At 40.0% G+C, this 20472-nt stretch overlaps 3 protein-coding genes across 5 annotated transcripts in view; 2 read left to right on the forward strand and 1 right to left on the reverse strand.

Annotated features, from left to right (window-relative positions):
* LOC116716234 (von Willebrand factor D and EGF domain-containing protein) overlaps nt 1-5728 on the forward strand; it is a 32586-nt gene extending 26858 nt beyond the window's left edge. For all 3 annotated transcript variants that reach the window (XM_032557148.1, XM_032557149.1, XM_032557150.1), the window contains 5 exons: nt 4061-4156; nt 4240-4335; nt 4638-4733; nt 4819-4916; nt 5150-5728. In XM_032557148.1, coding sequence (XP_032413039.1) covers nt 4061-4156; nt 4240-4335; nt 4638-4733; nt 4819-4916; nt 5150-5170 — 407 coding nt within the window. In that variant the 3' untranslated portion in view covers nt 5171-5728. The remainder of the gene's footprint in view (nt 1-4060; nt 4157-4239; nt 4336-4637; nt 4734-4818; nt 4917-5149) is intronic.
* Nucleotides 5729-7812: 2084 nt separating this feature from the next.
* LOC116716238 (transcription factor 15) lies at nt 7813-14053 on the forward strand. Its single transcript, XM_032557154.1, has 2 exons — nt 7813-8976; nt 11246-14053. The coding sequence occupies exons 1-2, from the start codon at nt 8464-8466 to the stop codon at nt 11279-11281; spliced, it is 549 nt and encodes a 182-aa protein (XP_032413045.1). The 5' UTR covers nt 7813-8463; the 3' UTR covers nt 11282-14053.
* On the reverse strand, nt 13843-20302 carry bzw1a (basic leucine zipper and W2 domains 1a). The gene is made up of 12 exons (XM_032557153.1): nt 20177-20302; nt 18330-18402; nt 18076-18252; nt 17906-18000; nt 17769-17834; nt 17490-17625; nt 16978-17087; nt 15945-16115; nt 15724-15870; nt 15446-15584; nt 15219-15341; nt 13843-14467 (listed from the first exon to the last, which is right to left on the reverse strand). Exons 2-12 carry the CDS (start codon nt 18391-18393, stop codon nt 14436-14438), a joined length of 1260 nt encoding a protein of 419 aa, XP_032413044.1. The 5' UTR covers nt 18394-18402; nt 20177-20302; the 3' UTR covers nt 13843-14435.
* Nucleotides 20303-20472: the final 170 nt, after the last annotated feature.

Raw genomic sequence — 20472 nt, forward strand, 5'->3', positions numbered from 1 at the left:
CTGGAGTCCAGTCTTTGGGTTTCCCCGTGTAAAATATCCAAGTGTGCAGGAGCGAAGCTGCCTTGGGGGTTTTGCCAGACTCCCGTTCTTGCCTGGAGTCCCATCATCCTGTTGCGGTATTTCTGAAATTGGTGAAACATTTCTACCTCAAATCCTTTAGCCAAAATCTGTCGTAAATTACTTGAACCGTCGATTGGAAAGAGCTTTGCGCACGTCTGAGCTAGTCAGTGATATTGCAAGCAATGAAAAATATGCAGAATTGGCCCTTTTCACATGACGTCACACAACTTCCGTTTTGGCTCGAAGCTGTGTATCCTTAGTTCCGGTGTACATAGTAAGTAATGATAAAGTTGTCTATTTCATATATATATATATGTCATATATATATATATATATATATATATATATATATATATATATATATATAGAGAGAGAGAGAGAGAGAGAGAGAGAGAGAGAGATGTATAAATCTGACAGCATATGTTGATCAGACAGATCACCGGAGCATGGAGTTTACACAGTCTCTAAAACATTTGCCTAAAATAAGATTTGAAGATATATCACGATTTGCAAACCAGTTCTCTCTGACAAAAAAATCTAAATTAGACAAAGGCTACAAATTCTTCACCGAACAATACCTGTTTGACTATGAAGGTAGGTATTTTTGTTTTGCGTAACCGTTAGCTTAGCATTAGTGAATTTTGTTAGCTAGCTAACTACGTGACATAACTGTTCCTTAACCAGAACTTTTTACTGTTTTTGAACTATAACGTTTTAGGCTCTAATCTTGATCAGATTATTAAATTATAGACTGGAGTTGCCACTCATCCCATAAAATAGGGATTTGTTTGTTATAAGCAGAGATGTCCGGTGCCGCCGCTGCTTTGTAATGCCTTTAATCGGACCACTTTTTCGGTAACGAATAATCTAACGAGTTCGTATTTCAAATCCAGTAATCAGATTAAAGTTATTTATCCAAATCATTGCACATTAATATTTTCTTGTGTATTTATTTTTATTCCTTCTTTGCGTCTTTGGGAGAGACTCTGTGACAGTTAGCAGTGACAGAAACATGAACAGTGCATGGAGATGCGCATTTTGTTGCTGGAAAAACAGAAATATCGTCAAGCCCAACTGTTATTTGTGGCTTTTGTCTTGTTTTTTCTAAACTTATAAAAAATAAATGGTAAATTGACAATGACTGATAACGGTTATCTAACACGTAAACACCGTTTTATAAAATACAGAGAGTGAACCTCTAACGTTACAGCGCTGACAGGCGGCCGTGTATATCTTTCCTAACTGTGGCTAAAGCTGCTGCTAGCTGGTTTACTCATGATCAGAGGCTGGTTCCTTTGAATACAGTTGGAGAATGGTAAATTGACAATGACTTATAACGGTTATCTAGCACGTAAACACTGTTTTATAAAACACAGAAAGTGAACCTCTAAACGTTACAGCGCTGACAGAGAGTATATTTTTCCTAAATGTGGCTAAAGCTGCTGCTAGGTGGTTTACTCTCCGATCGGAGGCTGTTTATTTTATACACAGATAGAGAATGGTGAATTTACAATGATTAGTAACAGCTATCTAACACTTAAATGCTGTTATTATTAAACTTACCTTTTATTATATCCTTAAGATTATGAGAATGCGGGAAGTTTTCAGCTTGGTTCCCAAGGCAAAATCACACCGGAAGTAAAGATACCCAGTTTTGAGTTATGGCGGCCATTGTCTGACGTCACTGTGAAAAGGGTCAACTGTGTCACATACAATTCTGCAGTTGATGACATCACAGACTGCATCGCCAGTGACATTACAGAGTCTTCCTTTGCTGGCGGTGTGACATCATTCCACCACCAAATATCTCACTCTTCATTCTTGTTTACATTCAAAATAGTCCATGATTCACTCGTTTTTATCCAAACTCATTTCCGTTTTGGGCCAGATCAAAAACCTGAATCTTCATAAAGGGCCTGTTGCACCAGAACATATTGATGAAAACCAATTAAATTGTTAAAATATCAATAAATAGGTGTTTCAGCATCAATACATGTTTCTTAAAATAACATAATATTGAACATGCTTTCCTTATGGCCCTGAGACGATTCATTGCCAGAAGAGGAAAGCCTGCAGAGCTATGGTCTGATTGTGGGACCAATTTTAAGGGAGGGGATCGGGAACTCAGAGAAGCCTTTGCCAATATGTCAGAGACGCTGCAGGGGCAATTAGCCTCCCAGAAGATTAAGTTTCAGTTTAATCCCCCAGCAGCCCCACATTTTGGCGGAGTGTGGGAGCGAGAAGTTCGTTCAGTGAAGGCAGCTCTCCGAAGCTGTGTGGGTTCCCAACCTCTTCAGGAGGCGGTACTTCTCATAGTTCTTCTGGAGGTGGAATCAATACTGAACTCAAAGCCTTTGGGCTATGTATCAACTGATGTGGCAGACGTGGACCCTGTGACTCCAAATAGTCTCCTCATGGGGCGGCCTGATGGATCCCTACCCCAGGTGGTCTACCCAGAGAGAGAAAACCTCAGTCGAAGACGTTGGCGGCACTCACAGATTCTTGCTGATCACTTCTGGGCAAGGTTCATCAGAGAATACCTTCCTGGCTTACAGACAAGACACAAATGGCAATCAAATCCTCCTGGACTTCTCCAGAATGCAATCGTTATGATTGTGGATCCCCAGCTGCCCCGCGCCTTATGGCCAGTAGGTCATGTGATCAAGATTCATCGTAGTGATGATGGACATATCAGATCAGCGGATGTGAAAGTTAGTGAACATGTCTACACTAGACCAGTTGCTCGGTTGGTTGTTTTACCAGCTGTGCCAGCTGAAGTAAAGGACACTGAGAAGAGCAGCCAGACACCCCCCAAAACTTAGTAATGCCTTTTATGTTTAGCAAATGTGTAGCCACATTTGGGGGCGGCTGTATAAAAGGCGCTGATATTTTTTGTATTTTATTTTGTAATATTGGTTTCGAACTTACCCTAGGAAGTGACGCAAGTCTCAGTTAGTGCTGCGCTACCGCTCTCATGAGCGGTAGCGCAGTTAAATCAGTTATATACAGCCCATAGCAGCAAGTAGTTCTAAAGGCCAGTTCAGTCCTGATCTGTTTCAACTGAGTGTTCCTCCATAGATAGAACTACAGTGATGCGTATTTGTAGTCCTAATCAGCAGCCAATAGCCTCCTGAGTTCCGTTGCTATGGTAAATAATTTTCTCAGCAAAGTGTGAACTGTTAGTGAGAGAGGTTGGGGCAGAGAATACTCTCTTTGAGCCAGCCAGTTTAACTGAAAAAAAGCATTGGGAACAAATCCTTCCCGTTCGGGAACCGTAATACATATTCGAAAACCGTTTGAAGCGTATGAGAGGTCAATGTGTCTTCTGCGATATTCCCGAGATTCATATCTGTACCTCACTCACATTATTAACAGCGATGAGAGAAAGAAATGTTGTGCCCAGATCTGGAATTGTAGTCAAATACATGGGAGAGAGCCTGAGACAGCCTCAGAAAATCCTGTCGCATTACTTTGCTCTGAAGCACCGTGACAGAAAACCGTACGATCTAGATAAATTTCGAAAACATTTTACCGGAGCAGACAGGCGTATCAATGTCAGGACCGATTTTGATACTAATCGTGCGATATTTGTGGGCGTGAGGGCGATTTCAAAATTATTTTGGGGTGAAAAATTCTCTTCATCTCTCACTCTAGCAGAGGGGCAATCAGTGAGAGACACTCTCTAATTTTAAGAAAAATTAAAAATCTAAGATTTACATCAAATTTCTCAGGTTACAGTCTGAATTCTGAAAAAAAAGTAAAAAAGTCAGAATTCTCAGATAAAAGTCAGAAGTTTAAGATTAAAGTAATTTCTAGAAAAAAAAGTCTACATTCTCAGGAAAATGTCAGAAAAATGTCAAAATTTTGAAAAAAGTTTTAAAAATGTAGAATTCTGAGATTAAAGTCAGCATTCTTTTTTTCAGTGGCCCTAATCCTGTTCTGCACCCCAGCTAGATGTTTTATAGTTTAATCTTAATCTATAATAATCTCTCTCTCTCAGCCGTCTGCAGTCCGCCCTGTAAAAATGGCGGCATGTGCAGGAGGAACAACCTCTGCTCCTGCCTTCAGGGATTCTCCGGGGAACGCTGCGAGAAAAGTCCGTCTTTGCTCTCAAATTTCTCTTTAAATTATCTGAAAAACATGATTTCCACATTCGGTTACCTGTCTGCTGTCCGCCAGGTGTGTGTGACCCTGTGTGCATGAACGGCGGCAGGTGCGTCGGCCCAGACGTGTGCGACTGTCCGTCCGGCTGGCGAGGGAAGAGATGCGACAAACGTAAGAAAACACAGCAGGAAACTCTGGAAATCTGATTAAATTACCCGTTACTCCCCTTCTTCAGCATCAGAAGGTGATGATGTCATGGCTTTTTGAGCTTCTGATAGGATAGTTCAGAGTTTGAGTTGAATTGATGAAAATGCTGTGTTCTAGTGGGTGTCCAAACTGTGGTGCGGGGGCCATTTGTGGCCACTGGAATTAATTTATTCGGCCTCCTGATTGAAATTTAAGAATAAAGCTAGTTCTGCTGCTCCAATGAAAGCGTATGATGCTGAACTGATGATGAGTTCTTCTCCTGCCAGCCAGCTGCCTGCAGGCGTGTCTGAACGGAGGGGAGTGTGTCGGTCCCAACGCCTGCCACTGTCCGCCGGGCTGGCAGGGATTTCTCTGTCAGATCCGTGAGTACGAGCTGCTGCTGCTGCATGTGGGGAACGTCGGCGTTTCCCCGGTTCTGACCGAGACTTGACCTATTTTCACCCTCAGCTCGCTGTGAGACGCCATGTTTGTTCGGCAGCCGCTGCGTTCGGCCAAACGTCTGCGCCTGCAGGGCCGGGTTCGCCGGGGCTCGGTGTTCACAGAGGGTAAGGAGCACAGCATGCTGGGAAACGCTTTAAAAAAGAAACTAAGATTTAAATTAATAAAGTGAAAAAATAATACAGCCTAATAATTAATTTGATCAAAATTAGATATGAAAATAGTTTTATTGAGCTGTTTGTATTTCTTGAATGATTTTCAACATGTTCTAATATTTTAGATATTTCAGATTATTTTTGTATTCATATATTTTACTTTGAAGCGTATTTTTGTGTTTCAGCTCCCCGTCTCTCGCGGCTGAAGATCAGCGGATTATTGATCCAAACTCTCTGACTACTGTAGAAACCAGCCATGTTCAGGTTCCTCGCCTATAATCTGACTTTCTCTATCAGTATTTATTTATTTGGATGTTTTATATTGTCACATATCCTCGATGTATATATCTTAATCACTTTGTAATCTGCTGCTTCCCATCAAATCTTTGTTTACTGGATGTTTTGTAGGAGAATAAAAAAGTGTTTTATTGGGATTTCTGATTGGATCGGTCTATTTCCTGGAATTTGAACTATTTGAACTTTCAAATCGGTTAAAATATCCAATGATATGCTTAAAAAATACTCCATGTTTCAAGGAGTAAATTATTCTGACTAACTTATTCTAGATTATTTGAACTAAAGCAAAAGCGGACTGTGGATTAGGGTAACTTTTCAAAATAAAACTCATGCATTCTCTTTAAAATGAAAGTGTTAATTTGTGGATCTGATCCAAAACATGATTGTGTTCCTGATGAATGAAGCTCAGCATAAGCTGAGATACTTTTCACAATAAAAGTCTTTGTTTTTTCATGGTTTAATTGTTACACTGTATGGCTTCAAATGGGTTTGAATTGCCTGGTTGCTGAAAATGTGCTATATAAATAAAATTACCTTTAAAGTCTAAAACTGATGCATTGTGGGTCTGAAGTTAGGAATATGTGGAAATGCTAAAAGTTAAAGATATATTATGAAAACAGTGTTTCAGTAAAATCAGCAGTCATCTGAAACAAGGCTTAGAAACAAAACAGAAATGTAACATTTTTATATTTGCATTTTTTAGGATCACAATAGAAAAACCACAAAAAATCTAAAAGATTTTCGTATTTTTGCAAAAATGTTTTTAAGGAGGTTTAATTAAAAAAAGAGTTGACTCTTTCCAGTTTTCTGAGATACATGGTCCAGAAAAATATTTTAGTTATGTAGGAAAATAAAGTCATAATCCTACAAGAATAAAGTAATGAGATTAAAGTTGTACAACAAGAAGTCAAACAAGGATAAAGTCGTAATAAAACAAGAAAAAAAGGGTTGAAATAACATGAGAATGAAGTCATAATATTACCAGAATTAAGTAAGAATTTATATGCAAAAAAAAAATTAAAGCTTCCTGATAATCATTTGTTTAGGTTTTACAAATAATGGCAACTCATTTTTTAAACACATCATATTCAAATTATCAGATTTTGAGAACTACATCAAAAATCTACTTTTCTGAAAACTTTACAGTTTTCGTCTGGTAATATTATGTCTTTATTCTGCTAGTCTGGCCTCAATAAAGTTACATTAAAAAACTTTATTTAGAGATATGAGGAAGTTTTTCTGATTTTAAGGTAAAAGTATTACTGGGAATTTACCGCCCTCTAGTGGCGACAGTAGAAAAAGACAAAAATACGACATGATGCGATAAATTTTCACTAAAACCACAAAAACAGGATTAACACTTCATTGCAACGCAATATTATCATTTGTTTCTGTGAAGATAAAGCATGAGCAGCAATAAAGTGGAGGCAACAAAGCAATATTTGCTGGAAATCAACAACTTGAGTGTCAGTGGGAGCTCCAGCAGCGGCAGCCCACATGAGGCAGATATTTATATCTGTCCCCAAAGATGGCACTGGAGCGGACGGCGGAGGGCACTGCCGGGTCCGGCCCGGTCCCACCTGGACTGTTCACTCAGCAGGAGCTCAGAGCAGGCGGCCAAAGTTCGCCTGCAGCCCCTTGGATCCCGACAAACAAACACAAACACGCTGAGCGGGAGGATCCACGGGTTCATCCCGTCTGAGTGAAGGATGCACCGATCAAACAGCTGGAGAGGAATTTAAAACAACTGGACCGCAAAAAGGTTCTGTTTATCACAGAACAAGACGTCTGTGTGCACTGCAGCAACTGTGAAGCATGGTGGCAGTAGCATCATGCTGAGGGTTTGGTAATTAAATGGATTTCTGGGGAAAACCCCACAAATGTTAAACTCTAACCTCCAGTTATAAACTGTTTATAAAACGGAGTGCAGCTGATTAGCATCGCAAACGTAGCATCCAATAATGCCTGACCTTTGACCCCGAAACCCAGAGGAGTTACAGAGGAGGAAGTTCAAACCATCTCTACTGGGGATTTTAATCCCCTACTCCAACGTCTTTCTGCTCGACTTTCTAAAGAGATTTAAAGAGGAGCAGCAAAAGCAAAAGAGGTGGATTAGCCGAGCTGATGGTGTTACTAGCTGTTAGCAGGTCATGACAGCTGTGAGTCAAAGCAATGATCTTCAGTCAGAGGCTTCTTGAGATTCGTTGGAAGACTGACTGCTACTGGAGATCCTTCCTTCTCACATCTCTAAAGATTCTCAGATGATTTTTTGACGTTTAATTTCCATTTGGGGAAGAAAACAAAGTATTTTTGAATTCTGTCAAGATCACCTATCGTGATGCTGCCACCACCGTGCCAAACAGATCAAACACATTTAAATTACAAAAGAATATCAAGACATTCAGGAAAACAATCAACTTTACTCCAAGTTTTCTTCACAATAAATTTTAGTAGATTTTTATCACATTGCATCCAAAACTTTAACATAACTGGGATTTTATAGGATAAAACGAGGTAATTAAAGCTTGATTGTAAAGTGGAAGAACAATGAGACATTTTTAATTTTTTACAGTCAAAAATCTGAAAAGTGTGGCATGCCTTTGCATTCAACCCCTCTGAGTAGAAGCAGCTTTTTGTGTCAAAAGATAAAAATTTCCAAAAGAGGAAAATGTTTCACCTGAAAATAATAAATTTTAATGATTTTTTTTTTCTACAAAATTTCTGTTTTGTTTTTTTCCTGCAAATGTTCAACTTTTCAAGCTCCAACGTTACACAAAAATACTGTAAAATTTCTGAGATGAATCTGAACATTTCTGCGCTGTTTTGGCAGAAATTTACTCCATTTTTATTTCTTCTGTCCAACATGTCCCTAATAGGCCGTCGTACTTTCCTGACGTCATGAAATCCCAGCAGTTTGCAGGTTTCTAGTTGTGGGAAAAGTTGAACCAGCATGAAACCGGTGCAGTCTAATTTAGACTCCATCCTCCAGACCACAACAGGTGCCTCCACCTGTCTCCCCCCTTCCGCGGCGCGCTGGCCGTGACCCAGAAAGCAGCCGTCATTCTGCAGAAATGGTATGCAGCCCGCTCGGTTCGGTCACCGGATCGGCGGCAGCTGCTGAGCCCCGTCCCCCCCGGGGCTATTTTCACCCGCCGGATAAAGTGCCGCAGCTCGGCGGGATTCGGCGCAGAGTAGCGGCACGATGAAGTCCCGCACAGACGACTGCGCCTCCGAGCTGGACACCGACACGGACAGCTCCGATGGGAAGTCCACGGGCGGCTGCAGTCCGCCCCGGGAGTCCGGGGAGAGACTGGAGGCGGAGGGCGGCTGCCCGGGCGCGGCGCGCCGGCGGCGGCGGCGCAGGAGCGGCGTGGGCAGCGGCAGAGACGCGCGGCTGTCCGGCGTCAGCAAACAGCGGCAGGCGGCGAACGCGCGGGAGCGGGACAGGACGCACAGCGTGAACACGGCCTTCACCGCGCTGCGGACGCTCATCCCCACCGAGCCCGCGGACCGGAAGCTGTCCAAGATAGAGACGCTGCGCCTGGCCTCCAGCTACATCTCCCACCTGGCCAACGTGCTGCTGCTGGGGGAGGACTGCCGGGACGAGCAGCCCTGCCTCCGGTACCAGGACCTGATCCTGCACGGCCCCGCGCCGCTCAGCGGCCCCTCCCTGCGGCCCATCTGCACCTTCTGCCTCAGCAACCAGAGGAAACAGGTGGGGCCCTTTCTGGACCGCAGGGTCCGAGAGACGGTGCACCGATTTATCGGTCCGCCGATTCGGCCGATACTTGTGAGGCCGATCTACCTCAGCAAAGATCTAAACATTAACCTCTGCCCTCCTGTGAGCAGAGGAGGGCAGAGAAATCATAAAACTTATACTCAAGAGTAGAACTACTTCAGCATATTTTTACTCAAGCAAAAAGTAACCGTCCAAGAAATTACTCAGGTAAAAGTAAAAAAGTATTTGTTAAAACGGCTACTCAAGTACTGAGTAACTAATCAAATGATCAATCATTTCATATTTTAAAATCATTAGACGCACCAAAATATAAAGTTAAGTGCAAATTTTGGTATTTAAGTACAAAAATAATTCATAAGAAAGTAAAGAAAAAAAAAATGTTTCCAAATCAGTTTCTTTCAATAAAAAAACTCAATAAAAATTTGAACAAAACTGAAGTGTGTCTGGTGAGTCTTTGGTTAAAATATGTTTGTTCTTCATTCAGTGGCTAGAAAATCTGAATCGGCAGGTCAGGCTTTTCAAAAGATCGGCGATCGGCCAGAAAACTGCAATCGGTGCATCTGTAGTCTGACTGCGGCTCTCAGCAGGAAGAAACAGAAAATCAGTTTTACAAAGTGCAAGTAGTTTTTAAAAAATTGCTTCAAAACGTAAATATTACATTAAAATACAAAAAGTTATATACCATATATGGTATGATTATGAAAAAATAATAATGAAAATGTTTATCGTATTGTTTGTTGTTCATCATTTATGGTGGACAAAAAAAATAATCGGACAAATCTGAAGCGTAGGAGTCCATTTAGATTCATTTTGTTTTTATTATTATTTTAAATATAAAAAGAAAACAAAAACCTCTAAAAAGGAAACTTATTTGATTCCAGCCCCAAAAAGAATAAATCTTTTCTTTTTTCCAGTTGAAAAAAGATTTAAATATTATTATGAATTTTTTATTAATGGTTTCTGATAAGATCCAGCTACAGAAACATGCTGCACCGTGCCAGTAGGAGGCGCTCAAAGCTGTTATCTCACATATTTTATCACCAGAAACTCAATAATGATGAACAAGAACAAAATAAACCCATTTCTACAATTTTTCATCAGCTTGGATGAATATTTAAAACGATTAAAACACGTTTTTAATCACACTTAGAGCTCATCATCGTTGGCCTGCTATATATGGGCAGTGATGATGTCACAGGAAGAAGAAGCATGTCTTGCTAATGCTAACTGAAAATGTGGAGGAGGTTAAAGGTGCCAATTTGTTTCTCATTTTATCTGTATTTTTTTTTTATTTACTTTTATTTTACAACAATAAAAACTATTTTATTGGCCACAAAATCAAAAGAAAATCCATAAAAGCTCAATATACAAATTTAATAATACAAATTTTACCCCATCTGGTTTCTGATCATTACTAAAGAGTTAATGAGATATTTACATTTTTGATTAAACAAATGGAGCAAACTCAAATATGTATCATTAATTATGTCATTAATGTATTAAATAAACAATTAAATGTGAAAGTTATTATTTGAAAACTTGTATTCATGATAAACACACATATTTGATGCATTTTAGAGATTAAATTATTAAAATAATGAAGTATAATTTAAATGGTCATATTGTTCACTATATACCTGCTGCGTCTTCCTGTCCCAGCCTGACCAGTAAAATCAGGAGTTTATAATAAAACTGCAAATTACAAAGAAAAGAAGAAGAATTTGTCACCGCAGTGAAAATCTTAAATATTAAACATTTAAAGAAATTATTCTACAAGATTCAGTTAAGACAATCTAAAATATCTTTGAATACCGTAAGAAAAATGTAGAGAAGTCACCAGTGGTCAGAAACAGGTGGGGGAGGGACAGTGCTTTGACTTAGATGAAGTTCACCTTCCAATATGACGACTAAATATGGAAATACAAAATTTATGACCAACTTTGATGGTTTTTATCCCCTTAGATTCCCTCTTTACTCAGCTGATAGTTTGTTTATGTACTATTTCTTTAATCTATTGTAGTTTTAAGATTATAACTTAAATTTTTGGTACGTTAATACCAGTGCGTAATATCTAACACAATAAAACACAAACCCATAGAAAAACATCTATAAAAATAATAAATGTATGCATTTCATCTCATTCTGTAGCATAGGTGTTAATCATTAGCTTGTATAGAAACCAGCGTCTTTATAAACACATTTAAATACACAATGTTGGTTACAAAACGTTTCTTTATCTCCACAGCTCAGAGATGGAGGGAAACACTCCTCTTCAGTGTGAAACGAAGCGGCTCTGGACAAACCCTGAGTCCATCTGATGTTTACAGTCTAAACTTTGTAAATACATATTTATTTTTTTAACATACTACAGGACAAAAATGACTTTTTTGAGCGCTTTCTGTCCAGCGTGGTGAGCTGCTGAACCTCAGTGTTTTGACTGAGACGTAACCTGAGCCCGTGAGCGCAGCTGCACCTGACCTGGGGCTATTTTGGTCCCCACCGATAGTACAAACTACCCCATGACCCACCACCACCAAGTGTACCTCCTAAAAACAAGCTGGTCACCTTCAGTGCAGTAGTTGCTGTCAGTTTACTGGTTTCTGCCTTCTGCAGTAAGAAGGCTGTCCATTACTACTGCCTCTAGTGGTGGACGTCAGTAACTGCAACACTTACAGAACCAGGTAGTGAACTTTAGTCCCCAACAACCATTGGCTGAAGTTCTCAACATACTTGATAAAGCATTGGACACACTGATATTCTACCAATCAACAAGCTACAAAACCACCAATTGTAGGAGAAAATCAATTGGTTACCTAAAGAGACGGGTTGGTTGGCCTGTTGTGCCTTGCAGGAAGAAGGTTCTGGGTCTTCCTTGTGCCTGAGTGAGTTATCTACAGGTTCACTGAACAAAAACATGGCTGCTAGCTTTAATTGTTGCTCTAAACAAGCAGAGTGTCCAACTGTAGTTCTCCACAGCTACTATCCAACTTCTCCAACACACCTATTTCCAATGATTGGCTTGTTACTATTTGGTATCTGTTTTGCATTACTGCCATCTACTGGTATGGAGTGTCATTACCAGGTCTTCTTCCTCTTGTGGCATTTAGTTGGCAATTCTAATATCTACACCAAATAATTAAAAAATGTTAATTAAATCCTTCCAACTAAGCCTCTACACAAAACACAAACCTTTCCCTATATTTCTAACAATGTAGAATAATGTATTCGACTGCCTCTTCCCGATCAAAAACTCATAATTTCTTATTTTTCTCTATTCAATAGAGAAAAATAAGCTGTTCAGTTCAGTGTGTCCAAAACTGAGTTGATTTTATTGTAGATGGAAAGAAGAACCTTCAGTTATGCCTGCTGAAAATAATTCGACTGGGAAGCAATGTAATTAAAAAATTACATTGTGCTAACAGAATGAATGTATTCATGTGAAAAAATGAATGTGTTCATGTGAAAGCAATGGAAGTGAAAAGTTTACACAAATTAGTCTATTCTTAACCAAAACGTCAATGTAGCTAGCTAGTTAGCTACACTGAAGCTAGTGAGTTTTCAATATGGCTAGCTAGTTAGCAACACTGAAGCTAGCTACTTTTCACTGCGATTAGACAGCAGGCAATGCTGAAGCTAACTAATTTTTGAGAGGCTAGTTAGCTTTCATTATATCAAACTGGCTGCACTGAAGCTAGCTAGCTTTCATTATATCAAACTGGCTGCACTGAAGCTAGCTAGCTTTCATTATATCAAACTGGCTGCACTGAAGCTAGCTAGCTTTCATTATATCAAACTGGCTGCACTGAAGCTAGCTAGCTTACTAGATGCAGTGGTAGATTAATTGTACATTTGACTTGTATGTAAAAGTCATATTTTCTGGTTGCAAGTTGGAGAGATTAAGTAAAATATTTTCCAAAGTTGGACAACTATGAGAGAGAACATGTTCAATATCCAACATGGCTCCCTCTAGCTAGCAAACATCTATTATTTAAGAAAAGGCAGGTTTATAACTTTGATTCTGACTTATCAGAAACTCAGATGTTTATAAATGTGACATTTCTATCGTGGGGATTTTCTTAACCTGCTTCAAATATTTTTATGATTAGTCGTAACTTGATTTTACTGCACACTGTTCAGACATATTAACCTAAAGTGTTGAAAAGTTTACTACTGCAATGCTGCACAGTCACTTTAACAGCACATGATGAGCCTTTTGCACTTTCATGGAGAATTTAAAAATGTGATATTAAACTCATGTGGATCCCTTTGATATTTATAATACAGCACTAAACTATTACTGGGAAATTTTGCTCTCTACCTCAGATCTGTGTTTTAAATACGAAGGCCTACCTCTGATCAAAATTAGTAACAGGACTGTAACAAATACTTGAATGTCAGACACGTCTGTCCTTTGCACATTGAATGAAACTGCTTGAAGAAAAATGTATTTTTGTACGAAAAAATAAACTTTATCAACCTGTCTTTGTACATTTCTTTCCAATAGTAATCTGAAGATTTTTTGACTAACCGATCACTAATCAATTAGAAAAGTGTTATCAATACCACGATTTTTAATGTACACTGATGTTTTACTCAAACACATCAGGTTTTATATTTTAGTAAAACTATATATAGTTTAAAATATTTATTATATGCACTTATTCATAAAAGATTTATTAAAGTGGCAAAGCAAATTAAGTAAGTGGGAGGAGCCTGTTAGTGGTGGGCGGGGCCTGATCAGACCAATCAGAACTGGTTATAAATAGCCTGCGGAAACCTTTGTACTTTTATGAACTTCACAACGTTTGATATATTGCGGTAAAATACAACAAAAACAGCAAATAGCGTTTCAATAATCTTTATTTCATAAAAAAGTCAAATTGGTTTATATCAGATTAAAGAAAGTATAAACTGACGATAATCAGGTAGCTGGCGAGGCATTTTACAGGGCGGTTGGGGCGTTTCCTCAGACGCACTGAGCAGAAACAGGGAAAAAAGTGGAAATAAAAATAAACTGAGTTTGCCAAAAGAAAAAAAAAAAAAGTAAAATAAAGCAGGACAAAAAAAATAACTTTGGCAAGACCGATTACATTTGTCAGCCTTGCAGTCGCAAGGCTTTACCTTAAATATAAACCCAATCCTGCTTCAGAACCAAGAGGCTGAGATTACATCGAATCCTTGGATCCGGACTACAGAAGGCGTCGGAGACGAATCGAGAAAAGAGGGCAGAATTCCTGGTTCTTCAGATTCCCCTCCAGGACCGTTTGCTTTAAATACTACTGAAACGTTTCGGTGGCAGAGGTGAGTGTTTGTGGAGAGAAATCAGTAACAGGAGGTAGAAGAGGAAGGGTCAAGACATTCTACTGCTCCTGCTGCTACAAAACAAAACGGAACAAAAAAAAAAAACAGGAAAAGCTCGTCTGGTGATGAAGGTTTCAGTCTGCCTCCTCTTCATCAGATTCAGACTCTGCAGGAAAGAAAATCAGATTTTTTAGTAAAAGCTTTTGGAGCCCAACTGAGGCCATGTTGCAACGTTTATTTTGATACAAAGGAAAAGATAAAATCCCCATTAGCTTTCTAGCTCATTTTAATGTAAATGTTTTGCTTTAGCAACACCTGATGGTTTTGGGTCAGTTTGCACATCATGATGCTGCAACTGCCAGATTTCAAAGTGGATGTCAGGAACTTTGGACGATAACGAGTTTTTTTAGGTGAATATGAAGAGATCGGGAGAGTTGTGAGAAGTTGAAGCTTTCCAGTGTAATTTATCGTCCAGACAGGATAATAATGGCAGAGTTTAGAAACCGTAACATCTGATTGTTTTTTAGAACTAAAAAGACTAAAAAAGCTTTAAAAAACAGCTTATAGACGAACCATTAGCTTGTAGATTGGAGCATTAGCTGCATTACTGCTATAAGCTAATGCTACAAAGCACAAGCTAATGTCATTTGTTTAAATATTAGCGTCATGTGACTTGGTTCTATGTGTTTGAATATCAAGGTTATTTTTTGTATTAGCAAAAAGTTTTAAATAAAGTCAACAAAGATAAAAGTTTATTAGAAATCTGAGGCCTTGTCTCTACGGTTCGCTAGGCTACTTCATGAGTTTTCATCACTCAGTGAGAACGGGGCATCCATTATGGTCAGGATGTACATTCATATTCTTTTAATTGGTCTTTTTCTAGAAAGCTCAGTAAATTAGCCACTAAGCTAACGTACCTTCCTCTGCGTTCTTCAGCCACTCGACGAATTTCTTCATCTGCTCGAGGAAAACGCTCTTCCCCTTGGCGACGTGGGTTTCAGAGTACCACTTCAGAATGGCCTCTTCGCTCAACACGTCAGCTGGGAGACGGAAGACAAAGTTTCTCAAAGCGCCTGCTTCGACTCAGACTTGACACAACGGAAACAGGAAAACAAAACGCGGTGACTCAGAGGTGGAGGCAGACCTTTGTAGAGGAGCACCACGATCTTCTGAAACGCCTTCATGAAGTGGATGTTGTCGTAGCAATACTCCTGGATCTTCAGCAGCAGGCTGAGCTCAGACAGACCCTGGGAGGTGAAGGCTTTCAGCAGAGGGCTGTATTGCTTCAAAAAAAAGATTTACAGGAAATTTTACAACAAAACTGCATTATTTTTACTTAAACATCTTTGTTTTGGTCATAGTTAGAGCTGTAGACTGCTAAATCGTGATACATTTTTCAAAAATGCTTTCCCTGCGCCTCACCTTCAAGTGTTTGATGGCTTGTTCGGTCACCAGCTCTTCCTTCTTGTTCCACTCCACGCAGCTCATCACGCTGGTCCAGATGATGCCAATCATGGCCTGCTCTGACAGGCCTGCCTTCTTCATCTCCTCCCTGGTGAAGGCGATGATCTGAGGAGCAAACCCCGCCCGGTTACCGCCCGTTTCCCTCGCTGTGGGTGGAGTTACAGCAGGAGGAAGCTCACCTCTTTCTGAGGGTCTCCACGCGACATCATTTCCTGGAGCTCCTTCTGCAGCTCCTTGCGTGCGCCGATGGATTGCTGGTTGCGGGCGAAGTCGGACAGCTCCTTCAGCCCGGCGTCGGTGAAGTACTTAGAAAAATGCTCACAGCTCCGTTTGTTGGCAGGAAAGAGTTCCTGAAGGAAAAAAGATAAAACCATCCCAAAGCAGGCGAGGTGAGACGCAGCTCAGGACAAACTGATGGAAAATTCTCAAACATGGAAGCTATTTAGCCTTGTTAGCTAATGTCATCGTAATTTAACTATCTTATGTCGACAAAAACGTATGGTGAGGTTTGTTGTTTATGTCACAAAACACAGAAGGAGCAATTTAAATATAATTTTAAAAAATCTAAATTTTATTTCATAATTAAGACAAATTAATTTGTAAGTCACATTTAAGTATTTAATTCCTGATTCACAAATAAAATGCTGCATTTAACCTGAACAGAGAAGTCCAGACAAACAGTTAGCTTGGGCAAATTTCTTCCTTTCACTTAACTTTCCATTTACATTCTTGAATATGATATAAACAATCTTTGTAGCCTACTTATTTCACAGTGAACTATAGAGTTAAACCTGAAAAGAGAAGTTCAGACCTGCAGTTAATTTGTTCCTTCTACTTAACTTTCCATTCATTCACTTTGATATAAACACCGTTTGTAGCTAACTTCTTTTAGAATGAATATTTTGGAGTTAACCTCAGCAGAAAAGATTAACCCTGCAGTAAAACCCATGTGGAATATATTTACATAATAAATTAGCTTGTTATTTATTGACAAATTAAAGCTAATCTACTTCATCTAGATTCACCAGGAGAAACTTTTCTTATAAAAACAGTTTAGTTGCCTCAACATTTTAAAAATAATGTTGATTTTCAGCTTAATATTCAGACAGCAGGTCAACATCTGGATTTCAGGCGGCTCTTCTGTAAAAACACTGGGCGTTTCCATGGTTACAGGAGACGGAGAGCAGCTCCGCCGACTCTGCGGCGTTTTACCATCAGCCTGTTGTCCATGCCGACTTTGCGCAGACTGCCTGCAACAGAGTTGATGTCCTTCTCGTTGATCCACGACTTGAACAGCTTGACAGCAAAAGCTGCAGAAACTCCTGGAAGCAGAAGCAGAGTCGGTAGAAGCTAGTTACATTTACTCAACTACAGTTGCTACAGTAACTTCTTTTATTGAAAAAACAGAGTTTTAGGAACATTTTTCATTTTTACTGCAGTTTTAAACTGAAAGAAACTGATTTAAAAAAAAACTATTTTGTTATTTTTGTCACTTATATGAATTATTATCATTAAGTACCAACATTTCCACTTAACTTTATAATTTGGTGTCTGATTATGTAGTTTTTAAATATGAAATGATCATTTGATCAGTACTTTTTACTTTTAGTTGAGTAAAAATATGTTGAAGCAGTTCTACTCTTGAGTGAAAGTTTTGGGCACATTCGGGTCAAACAGAGGAACAGGAAGTGGTGACCCGCAGCAGGAAGTGGTTGCAGCCTCACCCTCTTTGACGAGGTTCTCGTTGTAGAGGCTGCTCAGGATGGAGGCGGATATGCTGCCGTTGGCCAGCAGGATGCCGGTCAGCATGGCCAGCTTGTTGCGCTCAGACTCAGTGAAACCCTTTAGAAACAGCAGCAGCTGCAAACAAACAGCCGCAGCGTTAGCTGGTGCTGCAGCGTTAGCTGGTGCCGCAGCGTTAGCTGGTGCCGCAGCGTTAGCTGGTGCTGCAGCTGCGTTGCGGCAATAATCCACTCCATCTATAATCAGCTGCGCCTCCTCACCTTCTTGATCTCCTCCTCGAAGCCCTTCTCCAGGTACTTGTAGCGCCTGATCAGCTTGTTAAAAACCTGTTGAGAGGAACAAAAACCTCGTCAGCGTCCGTCATTTCAACCCGCCGGAGCGCTGCGTCGCGTCTCACCTGAGCGTAGGCTTGCATGGTCTCCAGGTCTTCCTGCGCCGTAAAGAGGCAGAACTCGGTGCGGGTCATGTCGTCAGACAGCGTCCCGCCTGGTGCTGCAGGACACACGCCGCCGCCGGTTAGCTTTCAGGAAACTCAAACACAAACCGTCGCCGGTCTTTGACACTTACCCAGCATGCCGCCGGCCACCAGGATGTCGAAGAGCGTCTCTGCATACCGGCGGTAGTCAAGTTTGGCGCCAGAGGCATCAAGGAACTTTGCAACCGCCTCCAAATCAGTGCCAGTTTGATTCAAGCCTTGTACGATACTTTCTTGAAACTGAGTAGGGTCAAATCTCTCCTTTTCATCTGGAAGGGGTTGAAATAAAAACGTTAAATCAGAGGAAGAGAAACGGAGGAAGAAACGCCAAGAGGACAGCCGTTACCTCTTTTCCTCGTTTTGAAACGCTGGCCGGTTAGCGTTGGCTTTTGCTGCTTTTGATTATTCATAAAAGACACCTGGGAGGAAACGAAGACGGCGGTTAGCAACCAAACTACAACAGAAGAAAGTCTTTAAACCTTTCAGACACTCTGCTGCTCTGTTTAACAATAAACGATGAAGGAGAGCGCCACCTTGTGGAATTAAAAGGGCGTGTGGTCAATCCACTTCAACCCAATCTGACAATATTCAAACTGATCACACTGCAGCTCAAACGCCTCAACTTAGCATCTGATTTACACATAAATTAACAGTTTTCCTTCAAAATTTACTAAAACCAACAAGATTTAATATTTCTGATAAACAGCAAAACTGAAATTGAACAAACTGGATGGAAGATGATCATTTTTCTCACAAAAACAAACAAAACTCTATTGGTGAATTCGTTTTAAAAATAAACCAAATTAAGGAGGAAACTTTTCTGAATGTTTTTAAAACAGTTTCACACACGCTGCTGAAAAACAGGCAAGGAGATAAAAAAACATCTGACCGTTTAAATAACATTTAAAATATTAATATAGTTTTGCAGCAGAAGAAAAAATTGTTGCTTTTCAGATTTTAGAAAACTATAAAAATTCAGCTTTTTACTCAATTTTGCTGAATATCTTAGCGTTATATCTGCTACAGGTAATGCAGGAGAAAAAGTTTTTTTCTAAACAAATTTATGTTTTTAACACTTCAGTTATAGAAATAAACACAAGAAAATGTAAATATTTTGTTGCCATTTTGCTCACATTGTCCAAAAAAAGAGCTGATTATGCAAAAAAGTAATAAAATATTTATAATTATTATAATATGTTCTACAGTAGCTGAATTTAACAAAATACAGACTAATAAGTCAACTTATCCATGTTTACTGGTAATTTAGTATCAAAGGTTTAAACTTAATGTAAAATGTTTGAACTATCTCAACATTTAATTTATAACACTGTTAGTAGAAAAGTCTCCTGATTCCGTTTCCCGTCATATTTTCCAGGTTGACCTGAATTTCCGGGCAGTTCGGGTCACTTCGTGCCACCTGACCCAACATGTCTTCATACCGAAGGTCTTTACAGTAGTTTGCTCAATAATTACCATCAGATTGTTTTAAAACGCACCACAAAACTGTTTTTAAAGTTATTTGATGTAAAATGACGCGAAACAACAGATTTCAGTCCGATTTTCCCCACAGGTGAGGCTTTTAAAGGCAGGAGGCCAAACAAAAGGCGACGCTGGGAGGTACAATGGAGCTGGTGGGTGTCGGGTCGTGATTTCGAACAACTGCCGTCATTTTCGGCCTTTTTATAAGGAATTGTGCGTAAATCCAACGAGGAAAGACATCAGAAATATTCCTGAACTATCTGATTATTTGTAAGATTGGATCACTTCATACTAAAGCCGGCTAACTGAGGGATTAGCTCAAGCTAACTTCGGGCCTCACCATGCGCCGGGCCGCTGTTTGTTAGCCGGGCCTGCTGCGTTACTGACCGGGCTTACATCACCATCAATCTCCGGTCCAAACCTCACTGACACCTAAAGACAGTTAGTCTGTACTTAAACACAACCTGCCGTCGCAATGTCACGCCAATCCGCGACACTTTGTTGAGGCGGAGCTAAAGAAAGCGTGAGCGCAGCTAATGCTAGCAGTAAGCTAACTGAACTGGAGGAAACAGGATTCGCCCTCCGGTGGAAAAAAACCCCGAATCCAAAAAAGCCTCTAAACTTCGCTTACAACAGCTGGTCAGACATGCCGCCGGTCCAAATGACCAACCCGTAGTTCGGAGAACACTTGAGTTTGCTGGTGAGGATACTCACCGAAATTAATGCAGATAAAAAACGGTTGTGAACCAGGGGAAGTGAAGCAAGAGTCGAGTCTGTGAGCGGCCCAAACAAAAAGACCTTCCCGTCAGAATCACAGCTGGCTCCGCCCACCGCGCATGCGTGGTTAAAGGGGATGAGAAAAGGAGGATTACCAACTCTTTCAGTCCACCCAAAGCTCAAAGTTTACGTTTTATTTTCAATTTATTGTGTCTAGTTATAATATATGTCCGGTTTTGGTATGTTATTTATCTCTTTATAGATTTTTACATTTTTTCCTTTTCTTGTCATAT

Source organism: Xiphophorus hellerii, chromosome 24 (assembly GCF_003331165.1).
Source record: "Xiphophorus hellerii strain 12219 chromosome 24, Xiphophorus_hellerii-4.1, whole genome shotgun sequence".
NCBI lineage: Eukaryota > Metazoa > Chordata > Actinopteri > Cyprinodontiformes > Poeciliidae > Xiphophorus > Xiphophorus hellerii.